The sequence below is a fragment of the Gavialis gangeticus genome, unplaced genomic scaffold (genome assembly GCF_001723915.1).
Source record: "Gavialis gangeticus isolate Ggan-Ray unplaced genomic scaffold, GavGan_comp1, whole genome shotgun sequence".
Taxonomy (NCBI): domain Eukaryota; kingdom Metazoa; phylum Chordata; order Crocodylia; family Gavialidae; genus Gavialis; species Gavialis gangeticus.
This window is the reverse complement of record NW_017729032.1, coordinates 231,093,171-231,113,438: the sequence shown is the minus strand read 5'-3', so window position 1 is coordinate 231,113,438 and position 20,268 is coordinate 231,093,171. Positions and strand designations below refer to the sequence as shown.

Here is a 20,268-nt window from a genome sequence, read left to right as displayed (position 1 = left end):
TAAAGTCCCTGAATCAAGTAAGAATCCCCCCTTTTTGGCATCCCCTGCCTTCCTTTCTGTGCTCAGCAGCACCTTCCCCCTCCCCACATTTCTCCCTTACCCTCTCTACTTAGGCCTCTGAGCACAGGAAGGGAAGACCTGTCTGCTACTGTTATTGTCCCCAGGTGACCTAGGGACAGAGGGAATCCCAGAGCTACTTCTGCCTGCTCCAGCTGGGACTGCTGCACAGGGAGCCAGGCTCAGCTGAGTATAGTGCTGACTGCAGGTGGGTTTCCCTTCCCTGCTCAGTCCCCCTGGGTATTCCCTGCTAGTTTGGGTGTAGGTGCAGGAAGGGGAAACTCACCACTGCTGCTATCCCTGGCTTAGCCTGGCTCTGCACAGCCATTCCCTGCAGCCCCTGCTGGAGCAAGGCGGGAGCAGCTGGGACAGTGGTGGCAGTGTGGGAACTCACCTTCCTGCACCCAGAAGCATAAGTAGAGAGGGCCAGGGAGGAATAGCAGGCAGAAACAATTATGCTGTATACAGTTGCAACCTGCAACAAAAGGAATCGTATTAGACCCGATTCTTTACTTAGCTTTATGGGAGTTAAGTAAAACTTAATGGAATGACAGCAGTGTATGGAAAAGGAGAATTAAAGTCCACTGGATGCTTTGTTTCACAGGGAACTTATAGTTGAACAAGACAAAAAAAAAAAAAAGAACAAAAGTAGAGAGTTAAACTTTGTGTGTGGAAAAATATTATGAAATAGCATGTACTAATATGTTTGTGCTGATGTGTGCCCCATTTATTAACTCTAAATGGGGGAAAACTTGTTTAAAAGTAGTTTCAGCATGTTTACCTGAGTATGCTACTCTGTAGTTTCCATTTATTATACTGACTGTTTGGAACCAGCATTTCCAGTTCCTTGGAAATCCAATCCAGTGTTAGATAACAAAACCAAAAAACTTATCACTGCCTTTTGCTTATGAAAATTTAGAGCCCGATTCTGTTTCCATTGAAGTTAAAGTGGAATGGGTTTATGTTTCCGACCTTAATGGAAATAGAACTCTCCTTCTATAAAATAGGTTTTAGAAACATCTTTAAAAGAAAAGCCCCCCATTTTACAATCCTTAAGCAGAGGAAGAAAAAAAAAAACCTGCAAAGGTGTTAATGGGTCCACTCAGTGACTTTGTTGGCAGTTTTATCTGCAAGGGTTTGTAGGACTGGGCCATACTACCCCAGTAGATGGATAGGAGACCTGCTGTATTAAAACATCAACTCTCCCAGTACAAATGATTACTTTTATTCAGTGGCTAGAAGAAAAAATGTTCATTTTCTTTGTCACTGCAATTATGCTGAATTGTATATTAGAAGTGATGTGCATTGTATTCTCTTAACAATCGTATACGTATATTTTTTAGGTCAAAAGGTGTGTTATGGTGATTTCAAGAATCCCTGTTACAAGATAGCGTATTTCCAGGATGTGTCTAGACGAGTGGGCTTTCAGGAGGCCCGTCAAGCCTGTAAAATTGATGGTGGAGCTCTTCTGAGCCTGGAAAGTGAAGTGGAACAGAAACTAATAGAAAACTTGTTACAAAATCTCACTAAGTCAGGCTCTGGAATTTCTGATGGTGATTTTTGGATTGGACTGTGGAGAAATGGAGAGGGGCAAGCTACATCAAATGCTTGCCCTGACCTCTACCAATGGGCTGATGGAAGCACTTCACCATTCAGGTAAAAGTCTTTTATCTGCCTCTTGTGAAGGCGTTATAGAGGGAAATGCAATGTGAAGTACCCACTGGGATGAATGAGTTGTAAGCAGAAGTAGAAAGACATGTTGTCCAAAAACATGCCCCAGGCATTGTGTCAGCCAGAATGAACTTACATTAACAGATTTGGATTTGGAGTTGTGGAAGGTGTGATATACTCCAGCCCCAGATGCAGCCTAGGTATGCCTTTGAGAGAGAGTTCTGGGATGCTTTCACACCTTTGGAGTGCCCTTCTGTCCCAATCCCTTCCTTGCCATTGGCTGCTTGGCCATTGAGAACCAAATGAAGTGTGCCAGAGGCCAGCTCCTTGTCCTGTGGTGCCTCAGCCCTACCCGTCTGTTTCACTTGTGTCTTGCCAACACTTAAAGATGGCATTTTGCCAGCCAGAAGGATCATATCCTTGTCTGGTCATACACTCCAAAAATAGGGATTCGATTTCCGTAAAATAGGCAAACCTGTATGATCAAATATTCTGGAATCACAAGCATCCCTGACAACAAGTGGTTGGTAAGAAGATAACAGAAAACTTTATTATGAAAAACATGGAAAATGCAAAATAAATTTGTAAGCATATGGTTGAGATACAGACAAAAATATGAGAATAAACAGCCAAAAGAAAACATCAGAACAATAACCCATTCTCACCATGAACCTTAAAACCAACCAGAGACCCTAACCAGCTTTAACAGGTTAAGAAGGAAACCCTGCCTCTGACCTTTCTATCTGGGCCTCCTGCAAGTTCTCTTGTCAGCTTCTTTACTCAGCCTCAGGGCTGAGGGACTTCATCCTCCCCTGTACCTGTGGAGACTAAAGAAAAGCCATGCTCTTTAAGCAAGTACATTTTCCTCTCTGGCTATTCACATATATCACCCACTGGGTTGTAAGGAGGTTCTACTCCAGTAATTCCCTGCTCCTGAAAGGTGCATATTTTTCAACTACAAGATTTCCCTAGTCTCAAAACCAGGAGAATATGTGCATCCTTTCAGACATGGAGACTTGCTAATTAAATACATAGTATGTCTTTCTTCACTGAAAAGTGTTCTTCCTATTTCATGGTGTTACTTCATGCCTGAGTTTGTCCTTTTAAATTTCTGGTCATAATCTGGCTACTGTACCTTAGAGCACATGTACTGGGGGGAAGGGGGTGATGAATTAATAAACCCCTTTCAAATACCAATTCTCAGTGATTACCTCTTCTAAGGGTGAATAGGTAAGGACCACTTAAGTTAATCATTGCCTTACAAAACAAACAAACAAACAAACAAACAGTCTTGGCTATAATATCAAGATATATCAATATTACATTTTTGTCAAATACCACAATTTATATAGAAATAAAAGCAGTAAGGCTGATGATACCTATATATAGAGACTGCACCTGTTGTATCAATAAAACAAATTCAGGAAATCATGCAAGACTCCCCATGACCGCCCCCCCACCCAGTTGGTGACAGAAGAATGAGGCACTGCCTCTGTGGCTGTTTGTATTTTCAGTGGAGTCTCACAGAAACTCTTTTGTAAGGCCTCCACAGGTTTCCACCCTTGTGGAGCTAGATTAGAGTAAGGTTAGGGTTGGAAATGGCAAACAAATTCTGGCCTTCCAAACCAGAAGATTAACAGGAGAGTAAGTAATTGCAGACCGTTCACAATGACTCCCCCTTTATAACCCATACCATGTTTGGGAAGAGAAGAAGGGTGGAGAAAGCAAGCAGTATTGTGGAGGGATGTCACTTCTACTCAGATGTTCCTTGACCTACAGTTCAGGGATCAAAGATTTTTTTTTAAGTTACTGATAGCCTGTACTAGGTGATGTCATTTCTCCATACATATGAATGATAGTATAGACAAATTTATCGTATAACTATGTTAAAGCAGGGCAGGAGCTGCCACTTGGGAGCCAGCATCAGTTATGATGTAACTATTAGATCTGCATGAACCTGTAACAATACAGTACAAGACTAGCTTAATCACTGTAACACTAATCCTGAATGAAATGGGATGAAACCTGGAACCATTTTACTACACGTGTATCACTACAGAACTAGGATCACTACAAAACCATGCAAACTTAACGATTACATTGTAATGGTTACATTGTATAACAGGTGTTATACCAAGATAACAACTTATACTGCTATCATTTGAGATTGATACAATTGCTACTTCTGTCTATATCCATTTACTTGTGCCATTTACCTTCAAGATTTGAACATTGTTATCTGTATTCACTTCTAGAAATTGGTACACAGATGAGCCTTCCTGTGGAAGTGAAGCTTGTGTTGTGATGTATCATCAACCAACTGCCAACCCTGGCCTGGGGGGGCTTTATCTTTATCAGTGGAATGATGACCGATGCAACATGAAGCACAATTACATCTGCAAGTATGGTCCAGGTAGGTAGAACTGAAGCCAAATTTCACAGGTGCTGCTTGTTAGCAGAAAAGTGATGGTCTTGGCATTCCTCCCTTGAAGGACCTGCTGCCATTGTATAGCTCTGTACTCAGTCTTTGCTAATATAGTGCCATATTTAGCATGTGAGCCCCTAAAGCCATCTTAATTGTGTGACTAATATTGGAAACTGAGTTATGGCCTTAAGAAGATCATCCACTGCATTTTTTTATAAGCTGAAACTTTGTTTAAGTAAATAATTGTCCCAAAGCTTTTGTTTTGCTTAAATTTTATGGGGATTTATAAATTATGTTACAGATGTGATTAGTTCTCTTGACTTTCCTGTACATAAGTTTACATACTGATGTAAAAATGCAATAATGCAGTGAAATACTGAGTCAAAAAATATTCCTTATAAAAAAATTTGCTGCTGTAATCGCTTTAAGATTTGACCTATTTAGATATAAATTTAGTGATGTTAATAGAGTCAATCCTCTTAGCAGTTATGCTGAAAAATTATAGTACAGAATTGCAGTTCTTTGGTTCTGTTTATAGCCACATTTTCTTTGTACATGGTGCTTTTGATCCACAAATCTCAAGCATTTGCCTCAATTAGGTTCATAACTCCACTTAATAATAGTTGCTTTATATATGGGCAGAAAGTGAGATTGGCACCTTTATATATGGGAGAACTAAAAGCACACATACAATATTTATTCAAATCCATGACACCCCCAAAAATTAGAGTTTATACATAAAGAGTTTTTATATATAAGGGCTTAGTCCATCTGCCTGTGTCTGTCTGTCCATACCACTCTTAGAGCACTCTGGTTGTTTTGGCAGCCAATCACAATGATTACTGAAACAACCAATCAGAATGCTCTGCGCAGACACACATGGCGGAACACCACCATGACAGTAGGGATGGGGGGTGGGGCGCCCTGAGGTCAGCGCTTCTGGCTTTGCACCTCCCCCCCTGCCCCCCCCCTCCATCCCTACTCCTTGGACCAGCTCCATCCCTTCCGTCCCCAGTGGAGGAGGGACAGAGGGGATGGCAGGGACAGACTGGCATGGTGGAGCACTGCCATGACAGTGGGGATGGAGGGGACAGAGGGGGCAGGGGGCAGCGCTGCATCTTCCTGCTCAGTCCCCACCATCCCCACTGTCATGATGGTGTTTTGCCGTACTACTCTGTCCTTGGCATTCCCTCCAGCCCTGGAGATGGAGGCGGTGCTGGCAGAGGGGACCAGCTGTGAGGTGCTGGCAGAGGGGCATGGAGGGGATGGCGGAGCATGCCTCTCCCCGCACCCCCCTGGCTCGTGGGAACCCTGCGCCCCCACCCCCATCATTCTTGATGGGCAGTTCACTAGTAAATGTAATTTTTCCCTGTATAAATTAGTGGAAGATCATCTTAAATTCATCCCCCACAGCTGTGGAGGGGAAAGCAGTGGTGGGGGAGAGAGGCTAGATCCCTGACCCTTTCCCACCCCATGCCCTTTGCTCTCCCTGCCCCTTTCTTTCTCCACCTGTTCCTGTCCCTCCTGCTATTTACCCCTCTGTGCTTTCCCCTCTGCCGCCACCATTTGCCCTATCCCTATGCCTGTGCCATATTCCTGCTGCCTATCCCCCTCATTCCTTGGCCTCCTGTGCCTTCCCTCTCCTTCCTGCCCCTACCCCATGCTCTCCACTGCTACCTATTCCCCACCCTTTGGCCCATCAGTGGCAGTGGCCTTGTCCTGGCCTCAGCCCTACCTGACCACACAGAAGGAGCAGCAGCAACTCTAGGCCTCTGCACGTTGGGGTTGGAGCAGAGCAAGAGGTAAGTGGAGGGCAGGGGACAAAGGCTTAAGTGGGAGGCAAGCTGTGTGGTCTTCCCTTGAACTACATAGGCAGGTGTCCCCTGCATTCTCCCTTGTACCCCACCACAATCTCCCCCACGCTCCCCGAAATGCGAGTCTCCTCCCTCATTTCACGAACCACTCTGGCCCAGAGTCGGAGGTGGCTCAGCTCCTGCTTTGGCTCCAAGCCTAGGGATGAAGCTGGAGTTCAGCCTCCAGCCCCCAAGGCACTTGAATCTTCTCCCATGGTTTTGGGGGGGGGGAACCCTCTCATTTTGGATTTGACTAAATACAGTACCCTAAGTGACTTTTGCAAGGCACACAAAATCAATGACAGAGCCAGAACTAGCTTGGCTGGAAAGTGATCATGTGAACTTTCACCTGAAAATGCTGGCCAATTCATTTTGCAATGGTTTTAAGTCTATTAAATATTATTTCCCACAGAACATTATGCAAATGAGAATACATAATAATTTTTGCAGTTATTCTAGTTGCAACATCATTCACCCAAGTTTTGCCTTGAGAAAATAAAAGTTTGACTAAAATGGTTCCCACTTCATTCATAGTGTGTATCCTCAAAAATAATTTTTAAAAAGAGTATTAACTGTGAACTCTTCACCTGCAGCTGATAGAGTAGAACCTAGGATTATTAATTCCTAGCCCTTTGCTTTAATTCCCAGAACTTATCTCCTCTTTAGGTTGAAAACATAAAAAGTTCATTTACAACTTTTTTTTCCTTGGAAGGTAAATTAGAGAACTGCACAGGTAAACACCACTTCAAAAAAAGCTTATAGTTTACTGCCAAAGTGGTATTAGGTTTCAGACTAGTTTAGCTTGTTGAATGCAACACTACTCAAACATATTATATATGTCCATTTGCCTGCCAAGACTCAAAAGCTAATGGAAGCATTATCCTTTAAATTATATATATATATAGGTCTTTTATATATGTCTATATCTAGCTATCAGGCCATTTTGCAAAGCTTTTTTTAACATCAACTCCACAGCACCATGTCATTCTAAATATTTGGACCAGTTTGTCAAAAGTTAGGCAGTGGGGAAATATGTATTAACTTCTTCTCACACTGCTCATGTATTAAGGTACAACACAGTTATACTTATGGGTGGTGTTTAGTGTTTAGATATTAGATGTGCAAATTATGCCAAATTGCTTAGAAAAAGCAGTGCAACAACAAGCAGTGCAATCTATGACTTCAATTACTTGCAGAAACAATGTTTCCATCTATGCAGAAGTTTGTATTTTTATTCCCTAAATATTAAATTAGGCATTGTCATCTAGTCATACTGTTTTTCATCTTCTTTCCATATCATTTGTTTATTTTGAGCATAAGGCCTACTCCATTTTCTAGAAACCAAATGCGTGCAGCTGTAGGAGCAACTCCATTACTTGTAATGGAGCTGCATCCATTTTTGCCAGCAGTGAATCCAGTACTTACATTCTTCAGGGAATTGTATACAGCCAGATTCTATGATTATAGTAGGTGTTTTCACTGCCTATTTTGTTCACTTTCTAACTTGTTTTTGCATCTCAAAATACTAAACTCTGTCCCTTGAGTGCCACATCACTAGCTCTGAGTTTGAATTATGTTCACTATGGAAGCATATTGAACTTGCATGCACATTTAGTTCCCAAACTAGCTCATATAGGATTGATTTTTCAGATAAAATTAAAAACGAATCCCCCATCTTCTATTCTCTAAAATAAGCTTCTCCAAGTAGCAGTTGTGTGTGGCTTTTTGGTACTTTTCCCTAACCAATGGCCCAATGCAACCAACTTCTCTTGGAGTACCTGAAGCAACTGCTGCTGTTCTGCTGGGTTTTGTTTCCTCCTTGCTCTCTGTATTTACCATTACTGTTTTAGAACTTCAAAGTAATGGTACAATCTCATTTTTATATTTGTATTCTTATGTTATAAAATTGGTGTTCAGGTAACCATACATATTCTCCTTCCATGTCCATCCCTTTCTTTTGAAATAAATTTATATCTATAGTCTGTGGAATCATCTGGATGTAAAACTAGTCCCACATTTCAACAGGCTAATCATTCTTTACTGTATAGCTACCAGCCATGAATTATGGTTTCCCACTGGTTATTTATTCTGAGAAATTAAACATCTTCTTTTCCTGCAGTGATTTCATTTCCTTACTTTATAATTTGGAATACCTAACTGATGAACACTGTTTGTTTTTTGGGCTGCCTCCTGCCAAAATAAGAACCAAAAGACTGTATATGTGGACTCAAAACTTCTATTCTCTAGGGAGCAGAGAAGAAAAATATAGAACTTATGTTTAACATCTTGGAAACACAACCTTCCTTTAATTCCCGCTATAAATAAAAAGCAGTCCTTCTTTCAGCATTATGTAGGATCCTTAAAATTACACAAGACTTCTGAGATGTTAAGAAGAGCTACATCCAAAAATCTTTGGCATCAGAAAAAGTGTTTAATGTTGCAGTTCCATACAGTAAACTACCAAATTCCACCAGAAAAAGTTGGTTGAGGGCTAGGCTACAATGCTGCTGTCTATCTACATTTAATAGAAAACTAGAAGTAGAGTGATACTAACTTTAATAGTCAAAGATCACTAGAAAAGAGTGCTTATCAAATATAGATATCAGATGGAAGGAGTCTGCAATAACTTGTTTGTTTGTTTTTTTAATTACCATGGGTATATATGCTATTCTATGGTACTACCTACAAAATCATACCAAAAATCTGTTTGATCATTTTCTCTCTTTTATTGTTAAACTATTGATTTAACAGATTATGTCCTAGAGAAAGAATTAGGAGACAGAGCAGAACCAGATTATGGTAAGAAACTTTCAAATTTTGCAATGGTAGAGGTATAATCTTAGGGCATTCTTACACATTACACTTTGAGCTACTCAAATGTTGATTGGTGTTAGCACTAGCTTGAGTTTAGAGCAGTTGCACCTTAATGTTAATAACCTTCTCTGACTTCCCCCCACCTGCACAGCTGTAACTTGCCACTAGGGGGCTGGTGAGCCAGGACAGGCTTCTATCACTGCTCTAGGTGGAGGTGCAAGGGATGGGTTGGAAGGTAGAGGGTAGAAACATGAAGCTGAGAGGTGGTAACAAAATGGGAGGTGGAAAGGAAGTGGGGGTGGGGGAATGGTGGTGAAATGGAGAAAGCCATTGAAGAATAAAATAAAAACAGTTTAAAAAAAATAAAGAAAAAGTAAATTAAAGAAGGTTTCATGTTTTAATAAATTGGGATTAGTACTGAGGTATGTAGGGTGCTGGTTGTACATCCTAGGATGGTCGGGAGGTGGGAAGTGGTAAAGGATGGTGCTTTTGAGAAAGCTACTGCCCCTGCCTTGGGAAGGAGGCCCCAGTTTATGAGGACCTGATCCAGTCCCCTACTCTGTTCCCACCTCCCCACCCCCCACCTTAGATTCCACTCTGGACCTGTCCATGTCCTGCAATCTGGCTAGTTGGCAGGCGTTCTGCAGGCTGTTTGGATGGGGAAGGGGGAGTTGTCCTAGTGCTAGAAGTGCCCCCCTGGACAGTAGAGTTCTGGGGGAGGGGTGGAAAAATTTGCTTACACAAAACAGGTTGTGGTGGGGGAGGGGAGAGACATCCTGGAATTCTGGAGGACTGTAACTTGGGTGGCTCATCTGTGGAGAGTTGCCTCATATTAATGGAGCACTAACTGGGTAACACAGATCAGAGTGTGCTTAAAAGTAGTTTCAGGTGTTAATGTGCAGACAATCCAGGGGTTAAGACCTCCAGGAGCTGCCTAAAATTAGTGCGCAGCAATGCCCTTAGAGTTTCTTTACAAGTTCCAGAAAGTTACATATATGAAATGAACAGAGTTTTGTTACCCCTGGGACATGAACAAAGAATTCTGAAGAGAGAAATATTTGTAAGTGTAGTTGCAAATGTATTGATATAAATAAAAAAAATGCTGCTGCTTATAATTCGTATTTCAGATGCAGTCCCAATATTACAGTAAGAAACCATAATCAAATCATTGCTAACAATTTATTTACTCTCCAAACCAGTTAATTATCAAATCTGAACTATTGTAAAAGTGCCACAAATGTGGGTTTCATAGAACACCACCACTTTGTACTGTTACCATTTGTCTAAAACATTTAACTCATTTTTTCAGAGGTTTTTCCACCAGTGACATCAGGAAGCCCTTCCGATGCAAGCAAACCAGAAGATCACTATCATGTTGTTGTTACTGAAACAGGTAGTTTATATGGCTTTAAAGTTTGAGCTACAATATTAATCAGCAGGCACTGGAAGTTAGAATTAGACATACAGGTTCTAATGCACATGTATTCTCTTTTAATAACAGCATATTCGTGCTTAGGAAAGGTGCCAGATTAGATAATTTGGGGGAAATTAAATGATCTGTTTTCTGCAGAATGGCCACACTAATGCAGCAAACTTCACATGACCCAGACCCAATCCAAATAGATTTTTTGGGGGTGAACAGGACCTAGGACTGCCCAGCAAAGTGCCAGCGCTTGTTTTTGAGATTGGAAGATCTGCTTGCTGCGTCCCCTATCTCATTTAATTTATTCTCCAATTTTCTGCATGGTTTCAATCAGTTGTTGAAAGATTCTGACTTCTCATTGACTTCAGTAGGCATTGAAGGCACTTCAGATCTAACAAAAAACAGCTGATCATGTTGCAGCATTTTGGCCATTAGAAAATTGGATAGCTGAAGAGATGGTAATAACTTTCAGTTAGTGTCCTCCGTGACTGGATTTGAACCAGTTTCCTAGATGTGAAGGCCACCACATATTCCATTTCAGAGGCAACTTTTATATGGGTCAGAAAAACCTTGTAGTTGTCATTTAAGAGCAACTTTTTACTTTTAAAATGTTACACTTTCTGTGCTTCTTTTGAAATATATAAACAAATGCTAATATGATTGAGTAGCAGAAAACTAGTACTGAAAAAAAAAAAAAATCAGAGACAAGCAAGGAGTATAAGGATGCTTCAGTACACCCATATCCATACATGTAAACAAATGGCTCCTATTAGCAACATTATCTAGAAGTAGCCTCAGATAAATAAATACGCTGAGACTTCTATACTGAAATAGTAAAGTTATGTTGCTACTTGTTAAAAATCATAACATGCAAAAAGTCTCCTGTTAGCACTTGTGCTACAATATATGAAAGTCAAGTTATAATTAATACAAATAGTTACATTTGTTCTTTAAGTGAAAACATACTTTAAAAAACCCTTAATTCATGAAAAGCATAGTATCCACATTAAGATTTAACATCCACATTAAATTTAGAGAACTACAGGTCCTTATATTGCATGTGCTAACAAAAACAACAAGGAATTGAAAAAAATTATTCCAGTTTTCTCAACTCAAATTGAAAGCCAGTCCCATTACACAAAGCAGTGCAATGATGACTGCTTGTAGCTATCTAGAGGTCAGTTTATAACTACACTAAGTGTATGGTAGTATATTAATGCAGGTGTAAAGGACAATTGCTGCATTATACTCAAAATAGTTGCTTACTGAACCCAAATACCCCTTTGTTTTAAGATCATAAAAAGCATTTTGGTTTTTAAGGTTTCACCTTTCTTGCTATGCACATATAGCAAAGAGGGAAGACCCACTTATGAAGTATTTTGTTCAAATGCACTAGGGAGAGACTGTAACACTATAGTCTATCTTAAGTAGGGAGTAACACAGTTTTGCATAATGAGGGAGCATAATGAAGGAGGAAAATCCATGACATGTGGCCTGGCCTTGAGCAAGAGCAAGAGCAAGAGCAAGAAAAAGCAACAGCTGCAGTGCTGGCAGCCCAGAGGCTGACACTGCCCTGTGTGCTGCCCAGGGCACTCCAGTATTCTCTTATATCTCTGCAGTGAACAGACTTAGGTCAAGTCTACAGTGTATTCTTCTGCCAACAGAGCTATGTAAGTTAATAGAGTTACGAGAAGCGATCAAACTGACAGCTGTGCTGGCAGCGGCCAGATTGTACATGTAGTTATACCAGTAAACAGAGCTTCTCATGGGAGGTAGTTCTGCTACAGTGGGAAGTAGTTTTGCTATACTGATACAAAGCACAGCTATGCCAATATAAAATAGGTCTACAGTAGAAATGTTGCAGAAGTATAGGATCTGTTCAGAATACTTCTCATAGGAGATGGACCCATCAGCTTTTCTGACCAATGAGTAGTGGGGAAGAATTGAAGACTCCTGCATTACCACCCTTTCTTTCTTTGCAGGCAGTGTCAGGTAAGTAGTCCTTGCTCTCCACACACCTTAACCTGTGATAGTGCAAGAAAGGCTGTGAAAGGGACCAGAGAGGTGTGGCACTTGAGGATGCATACAAGCATTCAAATAAACCAACAGAAGTTAAAACAATTTAGATAAAGAAGTTGAAAACCTTACCAGTTTTTGGTTGTGCAAGAGCTCATCAGCTGGTTGCCTGCTCTACAGACAAACTGCAGGGACTCAGAGCATGCATCCTACAATGCTTTGCAAGCTATATAGTCTGCCTGGAAGTGAAAATGTGGAGATAACAGGTCAGGGCTGATGAATGGCTGGTGGCCACAAGGAACCACAGCTGCCTTCTCACAGCTATCAGCCTGTCAGACTGCAGTCTTTGCAGCTGGGACTCTGGCTGTGGTAGGGCGGCTTTGCCCCTAACAAGCCTGAGGTTGTGCCCCTGCCACCACAGCCAGAGGTTTTTTGCCTATGGAGCTGCTGGGGCTGTTGTCATGGGAAGTCTTGCTGCCATTGCTGGAGATCAGGGCTCTCAAGCCCTGAGGGACAGGGGGTGGGGAGTGTAGTAGGTTTCGGGGCTTTTGCTAGCTCAAACACGGTACAGTCCATATTCCCAGGGCACGCCAGTCACACAAGCACCCTTCTATATCAGTTAGTTCTCAACATTCAACCTAAACACAGTCCATTAAGGGGTAGCTCACAGGTCTGAGTCTTCTTCAGCCCCTGAGAAGGTGTCTCTGGTTTACTGCTGCTCCTTCCTTGCTGAAGTCTTCCCTCTGAGGTTGTGACCTATGTTCCCAGTCTTGCATCCCCTGGGTCTCTTCTCAGGCCCTGAAAGTCCTTGATCTGGCAGACCAGGTTACTCTTGCTCACTTTCTGTCTGACTCCCTGGTTTCACTCCCCCTCGTGCCCTGCTGGAACCTTTTACCTCCTGTGACCTGACCACTAATTATCTCCCTTAGCTGGCCCAGTCCTCCTGAGCAGCCTGCAGTTAGCCTTACCACTTGCAGCTAGGCTGGAACCTCTGGCCCTGCAATCTGCTACAGCCTGTCACAGGGAGATTTTCCTCCATGTGCATCACGTAAAAACTGGCACCTGCTGCTCCCCCCTGGGGGTAAGAGCTCCTAACCTGTTCCCCAGACCAAGAACATTACCCTTGCTCCCCTCACACACTGATCCTAGAGGGGATGGGGGCAGCAAGAAAAGCAGAAAAGAAACATGGGGAATGCAGTCTGGGGAGTGGGCACTTGAGTCTGGCCAAGTCACAGCATGTCTTTGGAGGGGAGGGTGGGGTAGGGTGATGCAGGCTGGGATGCTAGAGGACAGTTATGGAACTTCTGTCAGTACACATGTTCATTAAACATGTTTAACCCATATTAGCCTAGAGTTTGACCTCATCAGATGCGGTCTATCTTTACACCGCACCAGCAATTTTTAGACCAGATTGCGTTGTGAATGCTTGTATACCAAATGTTTCTATCAGACTAGAAACAATTAAACCACTATAAATGTAATGCTTGTATGCACCCAAAGAGACTTATGCTCTTACAACCTTCATGACTGAGAAAGAAGTCAGAAGGCTATAGGTTAGCCTTTATGTGACAATCTAACCCATAGTGTTCGGTTAGTATGTACTTTATCTTCATTGTAAGCAAAGTGGTTAGTGAAACTTGCTGTTAACTAGTTTTATTTTTGGTCACAAAACAAACAGTTAGAAGTCATTATGACTTGATACACAAGGGCAACTATATTATTAGTATATTTTGACATTTTTCAAACAGTATTGGGGGGCTTATTCTTACATTCATGGTACATTCTGAACTTTTTTTAAAATTAATAAGAGGTGTTTCTGTAAAAGAGTGTAAGATTGGACCATGTATATGTGCATATTCTTTTGATTGAGATGAACTATTTGTAGGGGGTTTTTTACCCAAACTCTTTTAATGTGAGGAGATAGCATATTTCAATACAGTAAGCATTAATTAAATACATTTTTTTTCCTTTTAGGTTTAATTCCAAATCTAATTTATGTTGTTATACCAACTATACCACTGCTGCTATTGATATTAGTGGCTTTTGGGACTTGCTGTTTCCAGATGCTACATAAAAGGTAAAATCACTGGTATAAAACAGTATTTTCTGTTGAATTCATGTTCCATTAGCAAGCTATTTCCATTGAACACTTACATCCCTGCCTCTTCCCCCTCAAAATGTGCAATCATGTCATCCCATAAAACCCAAGCAATTTGCACACATCTCAGTTAGCTACATAGTCATGTCCATGGCTTTTCAGCTGTGGGAAAGCTCTGTCCTAGTATAGATTGGCAGATCCTTTAAATTATACTACAATGGTGAATTCTGCTGCTTCTAAGTGGGAGACTTCTTTCTTGCCACTGCAGCATGTTGACTTAGTCAGCCCTTTCACCTTCCTTATGCCCATCTATATAGTAGTTGTGCTTTAGGGAGTAGCGATGGGGACTTCACTGACATGGAACATGCTTAAGGAGTCCCACGAGAAATACCCATGAGTAGCTAGGAGACAAGAAAAGATAGCTTGATTAGTAAATGGTCAAGTCTGTTCAAAAGAGAAGAGGATTGTTATCACCTGTGGTATGAAGAAAGAATTGCTGGAATAATGTAGATTATAGTGAGCCATTAAGTCAATATCTGAATTCAGTGTTTAGTTCTTATTGTGTAGACAGCTTATGAATTTTTGCCCAGCTTTTGAATGTGTTTTTTTAAATTTCCTTTGAGCACAAGAATAGTGAGGTTAAGAAAGTGACTGGCTGTTCTATGAAAAGTGTTCTCTTGCATGCTTGTGTGTCTCTGTCCTTAATTATTCTCCTGTTATATTTCATTTTGGTACATAGTTTCAATCTAGCTTCACCCACATCGTTTCCATGAGGGAGTTTGGTACACTGGACGAGATGTATGGCATTTCGGGATAGGGATGTATAGGATTCTTGGATTCTGATGGGTTCATCGTGCAGGGAGCTGATTGTTGTAGCAATGGAAGTCTGTAGACAGGTTTTGCCCTTATTATTAAGGCAAGGCTGCATCCCATTTTGTGTCTGTTGACCAGTAAGGAGCTTGTTTCTGATGTGTTGGGCAAGGTTAGGGGATTGTTTGAAAGCTAGGAGTGGGGAGCGGAAGAGAATGGGGAGCAGGGGGAGTGGGAAGAAGAAAGGGAGCGGCGGGGGAGAGGAAAGCCTGAGAATATGTCCCTGAAAGTCTGATCTTTCTTGAGTATAGGCTATAATTGTTTGATGATTCTTCGTAATGATCCAAGTGTGGAATGGTAGGTGACCACTAGAAGTGTGCAGTCCCCTAGGGTGGGGTTCTGTTTGTATTGTATCAGGTTACTGTGGAGTACTTGGTGTGTGTAAATGAAACAGGGGCCCTAAATTGAAGTAGTGTTTTTTAAAAACACCACTTCAGTTTAGGGCCCTTTAAACCCCGCGTCGCACACACACTGACTTACCTGCCTCTCTGGCAGCAGAGGGGGGAGGGAGAGCTGGTGGTGGGCGGGACAGGGCGGTCCTTGGGCTGCGGGGAGGCCTGGTGCTTCCCTCCATTGCAGCAGCAGTGGTCCCCCTCCCCCAGGCACCCACCTCAGGTGGTCCTGGAGGGCTCTGCAGCTGTGGAGGGAAGCACTGGCCCCTGCGCAGCTCATGCATGCAGGCAAGTTCCAGGCAGGGGGAAGATCAGGCTTGTCACTTTTTTTGGGTGGAACCTGCCTTCCCGGGCTGCTGCAGGGCTTCCTGCAGAGCCACCAAGCTGCTGGGAGCCCGGTGCTTCACTCTGCAGCTGTAGGGCCAGCAAACTAAAACTCCTTAGAGGAGTTTTAGTTTGCGTGCTCCAAGTCATTTAAGGCACATTACTCTGCTGAATTTCCTGCATTTTGATTGACGAGTAGTATCAGGATGGTTTCTATGGATCTTGATAGCTCTTTAGTGAGGGTACTGCCAGGGTTAGCTTTTTGTCAAAATCATTACTGTGTCCCAGAGCTCAGTACTGGGTCCATAGGAGATGCACATTATAATGTACCATTTTTTATTGCAGTGACAAACTTTTTCATACTAGTAGTTTCAAATAGAAACTGGATATGTTTTGATACAGAAAATAGTTTCGATGTGTTTCAATATGTACCAAATGTTTCAATGCATACCAAATAACAATTGCACACTTTTTAAAACAAAAAGTATATTTTTTACCTGCCATTATGCATGATATGAGATGTTAAACTATGCATTTTTACTTCTACTGACACATCAGTAAATAATGAAAAATGTTATAAGTATTACAAAAATTAAAAAATAACAATTAATGGAACTATAATTTTAAAATGAAGTTTTGCATTTTTTATAAACTGTTTTTTATAAACTTTTCAAAAAGGTTTTCATTTTGGGAAAATTTGTTTTTGTAGGGGTTTTTTCAAAATTGATACATTTTGCTAAAATTATTTGGTCTAATTAAAACTCTGTTTCCTGATGGCACACTGTTATGACAAAAACATTTCTGACCAGCTCTATCAGCATTTTTGAGTAGGCATTAGGAGACAAGCAATAGGATACTAGACTTCTGTTAAGTATTGTGGCACTTTGTGTTTAGTATATTTAGGCACTTAGTAAAAAAAAGAAAATATGAGCATGGGCAGGCAATCCAAGGGCATGTTTATATGATCAAAGGACAGCCACAGCAATGCAAGCCTCACTGGGCCTGTTCCTTCTGTGCCCTGAAATGGATGTCAGGTAGCTGCCTTAGTGTGACACTGGGTACATTTGAATAAATGTGCTGACTTAAGATCATTTGCTGGCCTGTGTCCTGTATGGCAGCTATATTACATTTGTTTGGAGGGATACTCATGTGAGCAGTCAAGGTATCCTTCATTCCAGTGCTTCCTAACGTGGTTCTTTGATGGTGCTTTCACAATCCCAAACAACCAAAGGGCTGTCTGAACTGAAAGCAGTGATTATAGCTATTCCATTCAAAAAAGCAAGAACAGGATCCATAAGCTCATTGATGTCAATGGAAAGTGTCACACTGACTTCAGTGGGTCTAAGGCAGGGTCTTGTAATTCATCCATGAAAAGGAATTTTCATTTTCCAGGATTCTGAAAGGGCAAAGCTCAAGGAACTGGAAATAGAGGTGAAAAATAAGTGTAAACGAATCTGTATTCATGACGGGGATTTTTCCTCTGAAAAGTTAGTTTGCTGTGGAGCTACAAACAAAGGGCAAGCAGAGCCCTTTGGAAAGTCTAGGAAGTTGCACACAGTTTTGGCTAGCTTAGTGTGTTAAAAGGTAGTAGTGAAGTGAAGCAAAGCAGGTCCCCTGCAATTAGTAGCAACAGTCAGCTCATTCATGCTTAGATGCTCTCCCTTTCCTTTCTTCCAGGGGAGCAAGGAGAAACTGCTTCAAAGACCCATCTCCATTATCATCTGAATGTCTTGCAGAAAGTTTAAATTCCAACCTGGTATATTTCTTAGTTTCTATGATTGTATTTCACAGTCAAAAAACAATAAAACACAATGTCCTCAAAATATTTATTGCCATTTTACTTGCCTATCTTTCCAGAGCCAGAACTTCAGCTGGTAAAAATCACCATAGCATAACTGAAGATGTGGTGCTTACCACCACTGAGGATCTGATTCTTGGTACTTAGTCTTGTTTTAAAACATACGTGATTTTTTTGATATTGGTTAAATGATTGTTCACTCAAGGCACCTCAGACATAAATGCAGAAAATGGGCCTGATTCATGAGTGTAGAACTGGGAAAAGGTAATAATGAACCACATGCAGTTCTTCTACAAGACACGGTTCTTCTTTGATCCAGTGGCTCATTTGGTAGATCTGGGGCTTGATCCAAAGACCATTTAAATCTGTCAGTCTTTTAAATGGCTCAGTGTTCTCTGGATCAGGCCCATTTTTCATTACCTTGCAGGACTTCAGAGGTAAGTTCAAAGAGTCTGGAGGGAGTCCAAATGTGTGCCAATTCCATGTGCTTCTGGGTATCTTAAGGTTTATAAGAAGTCAGCTTAGATTCCTTTTCACTTACAGATTGGTGAGTGAGTCAAAGTTAGTATAAAGCAGACTAACAGTTCTAACTTACACAACATTAGGCTTTAGGGCCAGAGCTGGTTAGAAAAATATATCCCCCTCCACAGGCAATTTCAAAGAAAAACATTGGGAAAATGACAAAAAAGAAACTATTTATTGTTACAATCAAAACTTTTTGATTCTGGAATGCTGCTATGGTGGCACAGGAGACTGTAGTTTGCCCCCATCCTCCTCTCTGCACTTTGATTCCTGGTTGGAAAACATTGACTAGTTGGGTGAGGGAAGGGTAGCATAGCTACCATGTATGTTGGAAATCCCTAATCATTAGAAGATCCCTAACCAGAATATAAGAAAGTCCAGTCCATAAAAGAAAATGGGAGCATGATTTACCCAAACTGCAGTTCCCGTGCGGCAATGCAGTAACATTACAGAATCAAAGTATTAGTTTGGAGCCTCCATTTTCTTGATGGAAAAAAAAATTCTTCAGGAGCAATCCCCTTTAAATAACTTTGTATTGTCAAAAATACAACTATCCATGAAAAAACAGTTTTGATAAAAAATGTTATACTAGCCCTAATAAGGACTTTTCTGTTACAGTCGTTCCTCACTACACTCCATCAGCAACAAAGACGATCTGAATTAATGGATAGGTGTATGTCTGAAAGCCCCATACCCTACTACATCCTGGATTTGGGCCATGGAAGGATCAAATTTGCTGAAAATAGTTTACATTTTTATTTTTCAGTAAAGGAAGAACAAAAACCAGTCCAAACCAGTCCACACTATGGATTTCAAAGAACACCAGGAAGGACAGTAGCATGGAGGTATAAAGATTTAATGACTGAAAATGAAGCAAAAACTAACATTTTACAGTCAGGCTGTATTGCAGTGTCATCTCAGAACATTAGCTTGGAATGGCTTGAAATGCAAAGGATCAGCAAGATGAACTGTAAGCTCCCCCTTGAGGCAACTCTTCAGATCATTTTTATATGTAATGTTTGATTATTAATTCCGTAAGACAACATGCCATGCTAAATAAAGAAAGAGTATGTGTTTATTTTGCTAAGAGGAGTAACTCAGCTACAAGTGAATGATGAAATGAACAATGCAGTTTAAGTTTATATGGGGAAATCTCTACAGTATGTGTCAGTTTTAAAGATTTGTTTGTAGTTAACCACATTTTTGTTTTAGTCCTTCATACATTGTATCTTAGCTCATTACTGTAAACTGAATGGACAAATTTAGTGTATCAAAATTATTTATCTTTGCATAAACATTTGATAAAAAATGGATTGTTTATTTATTTATTTGCAGATTTTGAAACAAGTTCTTGCTTCTGTAGGCACAGACTTTATTTTTATCCTATATGTCCTACACATCAGCACACATTTATCAGTGCTGTAACACTGATTTACAGTAGTAAAATTCAGGAAAATCACTTAATGCTGCATACAGATCACTTGATGCTGCATGTTCACTTTGTCTACAAATAACAATATCTGTATACCTTGTTTTTCCAAGACTGGCATATAGCATTCTGCCAGTTCTACAACACTAATTAGATGCAATTTAAATCCAGACTTTATTTGCAATACTTTAACTCTGCCTATTTTTATATCTTTTGAAACAAAAGAAAAGAATAAATTAATACTGTATAAAGCATTACCTCCTTCCCCTAAGATGTCAATGAATCTTTTATTTAAAACTCTGCTTAAAGTGGCAATCAAAAGATTCTAAAGATTGTAATTAATCACTTTTGCTAGCAATGATGAACTTTAGAATCAAAACACATAGTTTCATAGTTTGTAGGGTCAGAAGAGACCTGAGCAGATCATCAAGTCTGACCCCCTGCCATGGCAGGAAAGAGTACTGGGGTCAAATGACCCCGGCAAGGTGTACATCCAGCCTCGTCTTAAAGACCCCCAGGGTAGGAGCCAGCACCACTTCTCTTGGAAGTTGGTTCCAGATCCTAGCCGCCCTGACC

The 20,268-nt window shown here is 41.0% G+C and overlaps 1 protein-coding gene across 1 annotated transcript in view; it reads left to right on the top strand.

Moving 5' to 3' along the window:
• The window catches only part of CHODL (chondrolectin), a gene marked incomplete at its 5' end in the record, with an annotated part of 50,911 nt that extends 31,337 nt beyond the window's left edge, over window positions 1-19,574 (top strand). Inside the window, 6 exons of the mRNA XM_019523897.1 lie at window positions 1,401-1,713; window positions 3,984-4,141; window positions 8,758-8,805; window positions 10,130-10,213; window positions 14,234-14,336; window positions 19,030-19,574. Coding sequence (XP_019379442.1) covers window positions 1,401-1,713; window positions 3,984-4,141; window positions 8,758-8,805; window positions 10,130-10,213; window positions 14,234-14,336; window positions 19,030-19,114 — 791 coding nt within the window. The remainder of the gene's footprint in view (window positions 1-1,400; window positions 1,714-3,983; window positions 4,142-8,757; window positions 8,806-10,129; window positions 10,214-14,233; window positions 14,337-19,029) is intronic.
• Between the last annotated feature and the right edge of the window lie 694 nt (window positions 19,575-20,268).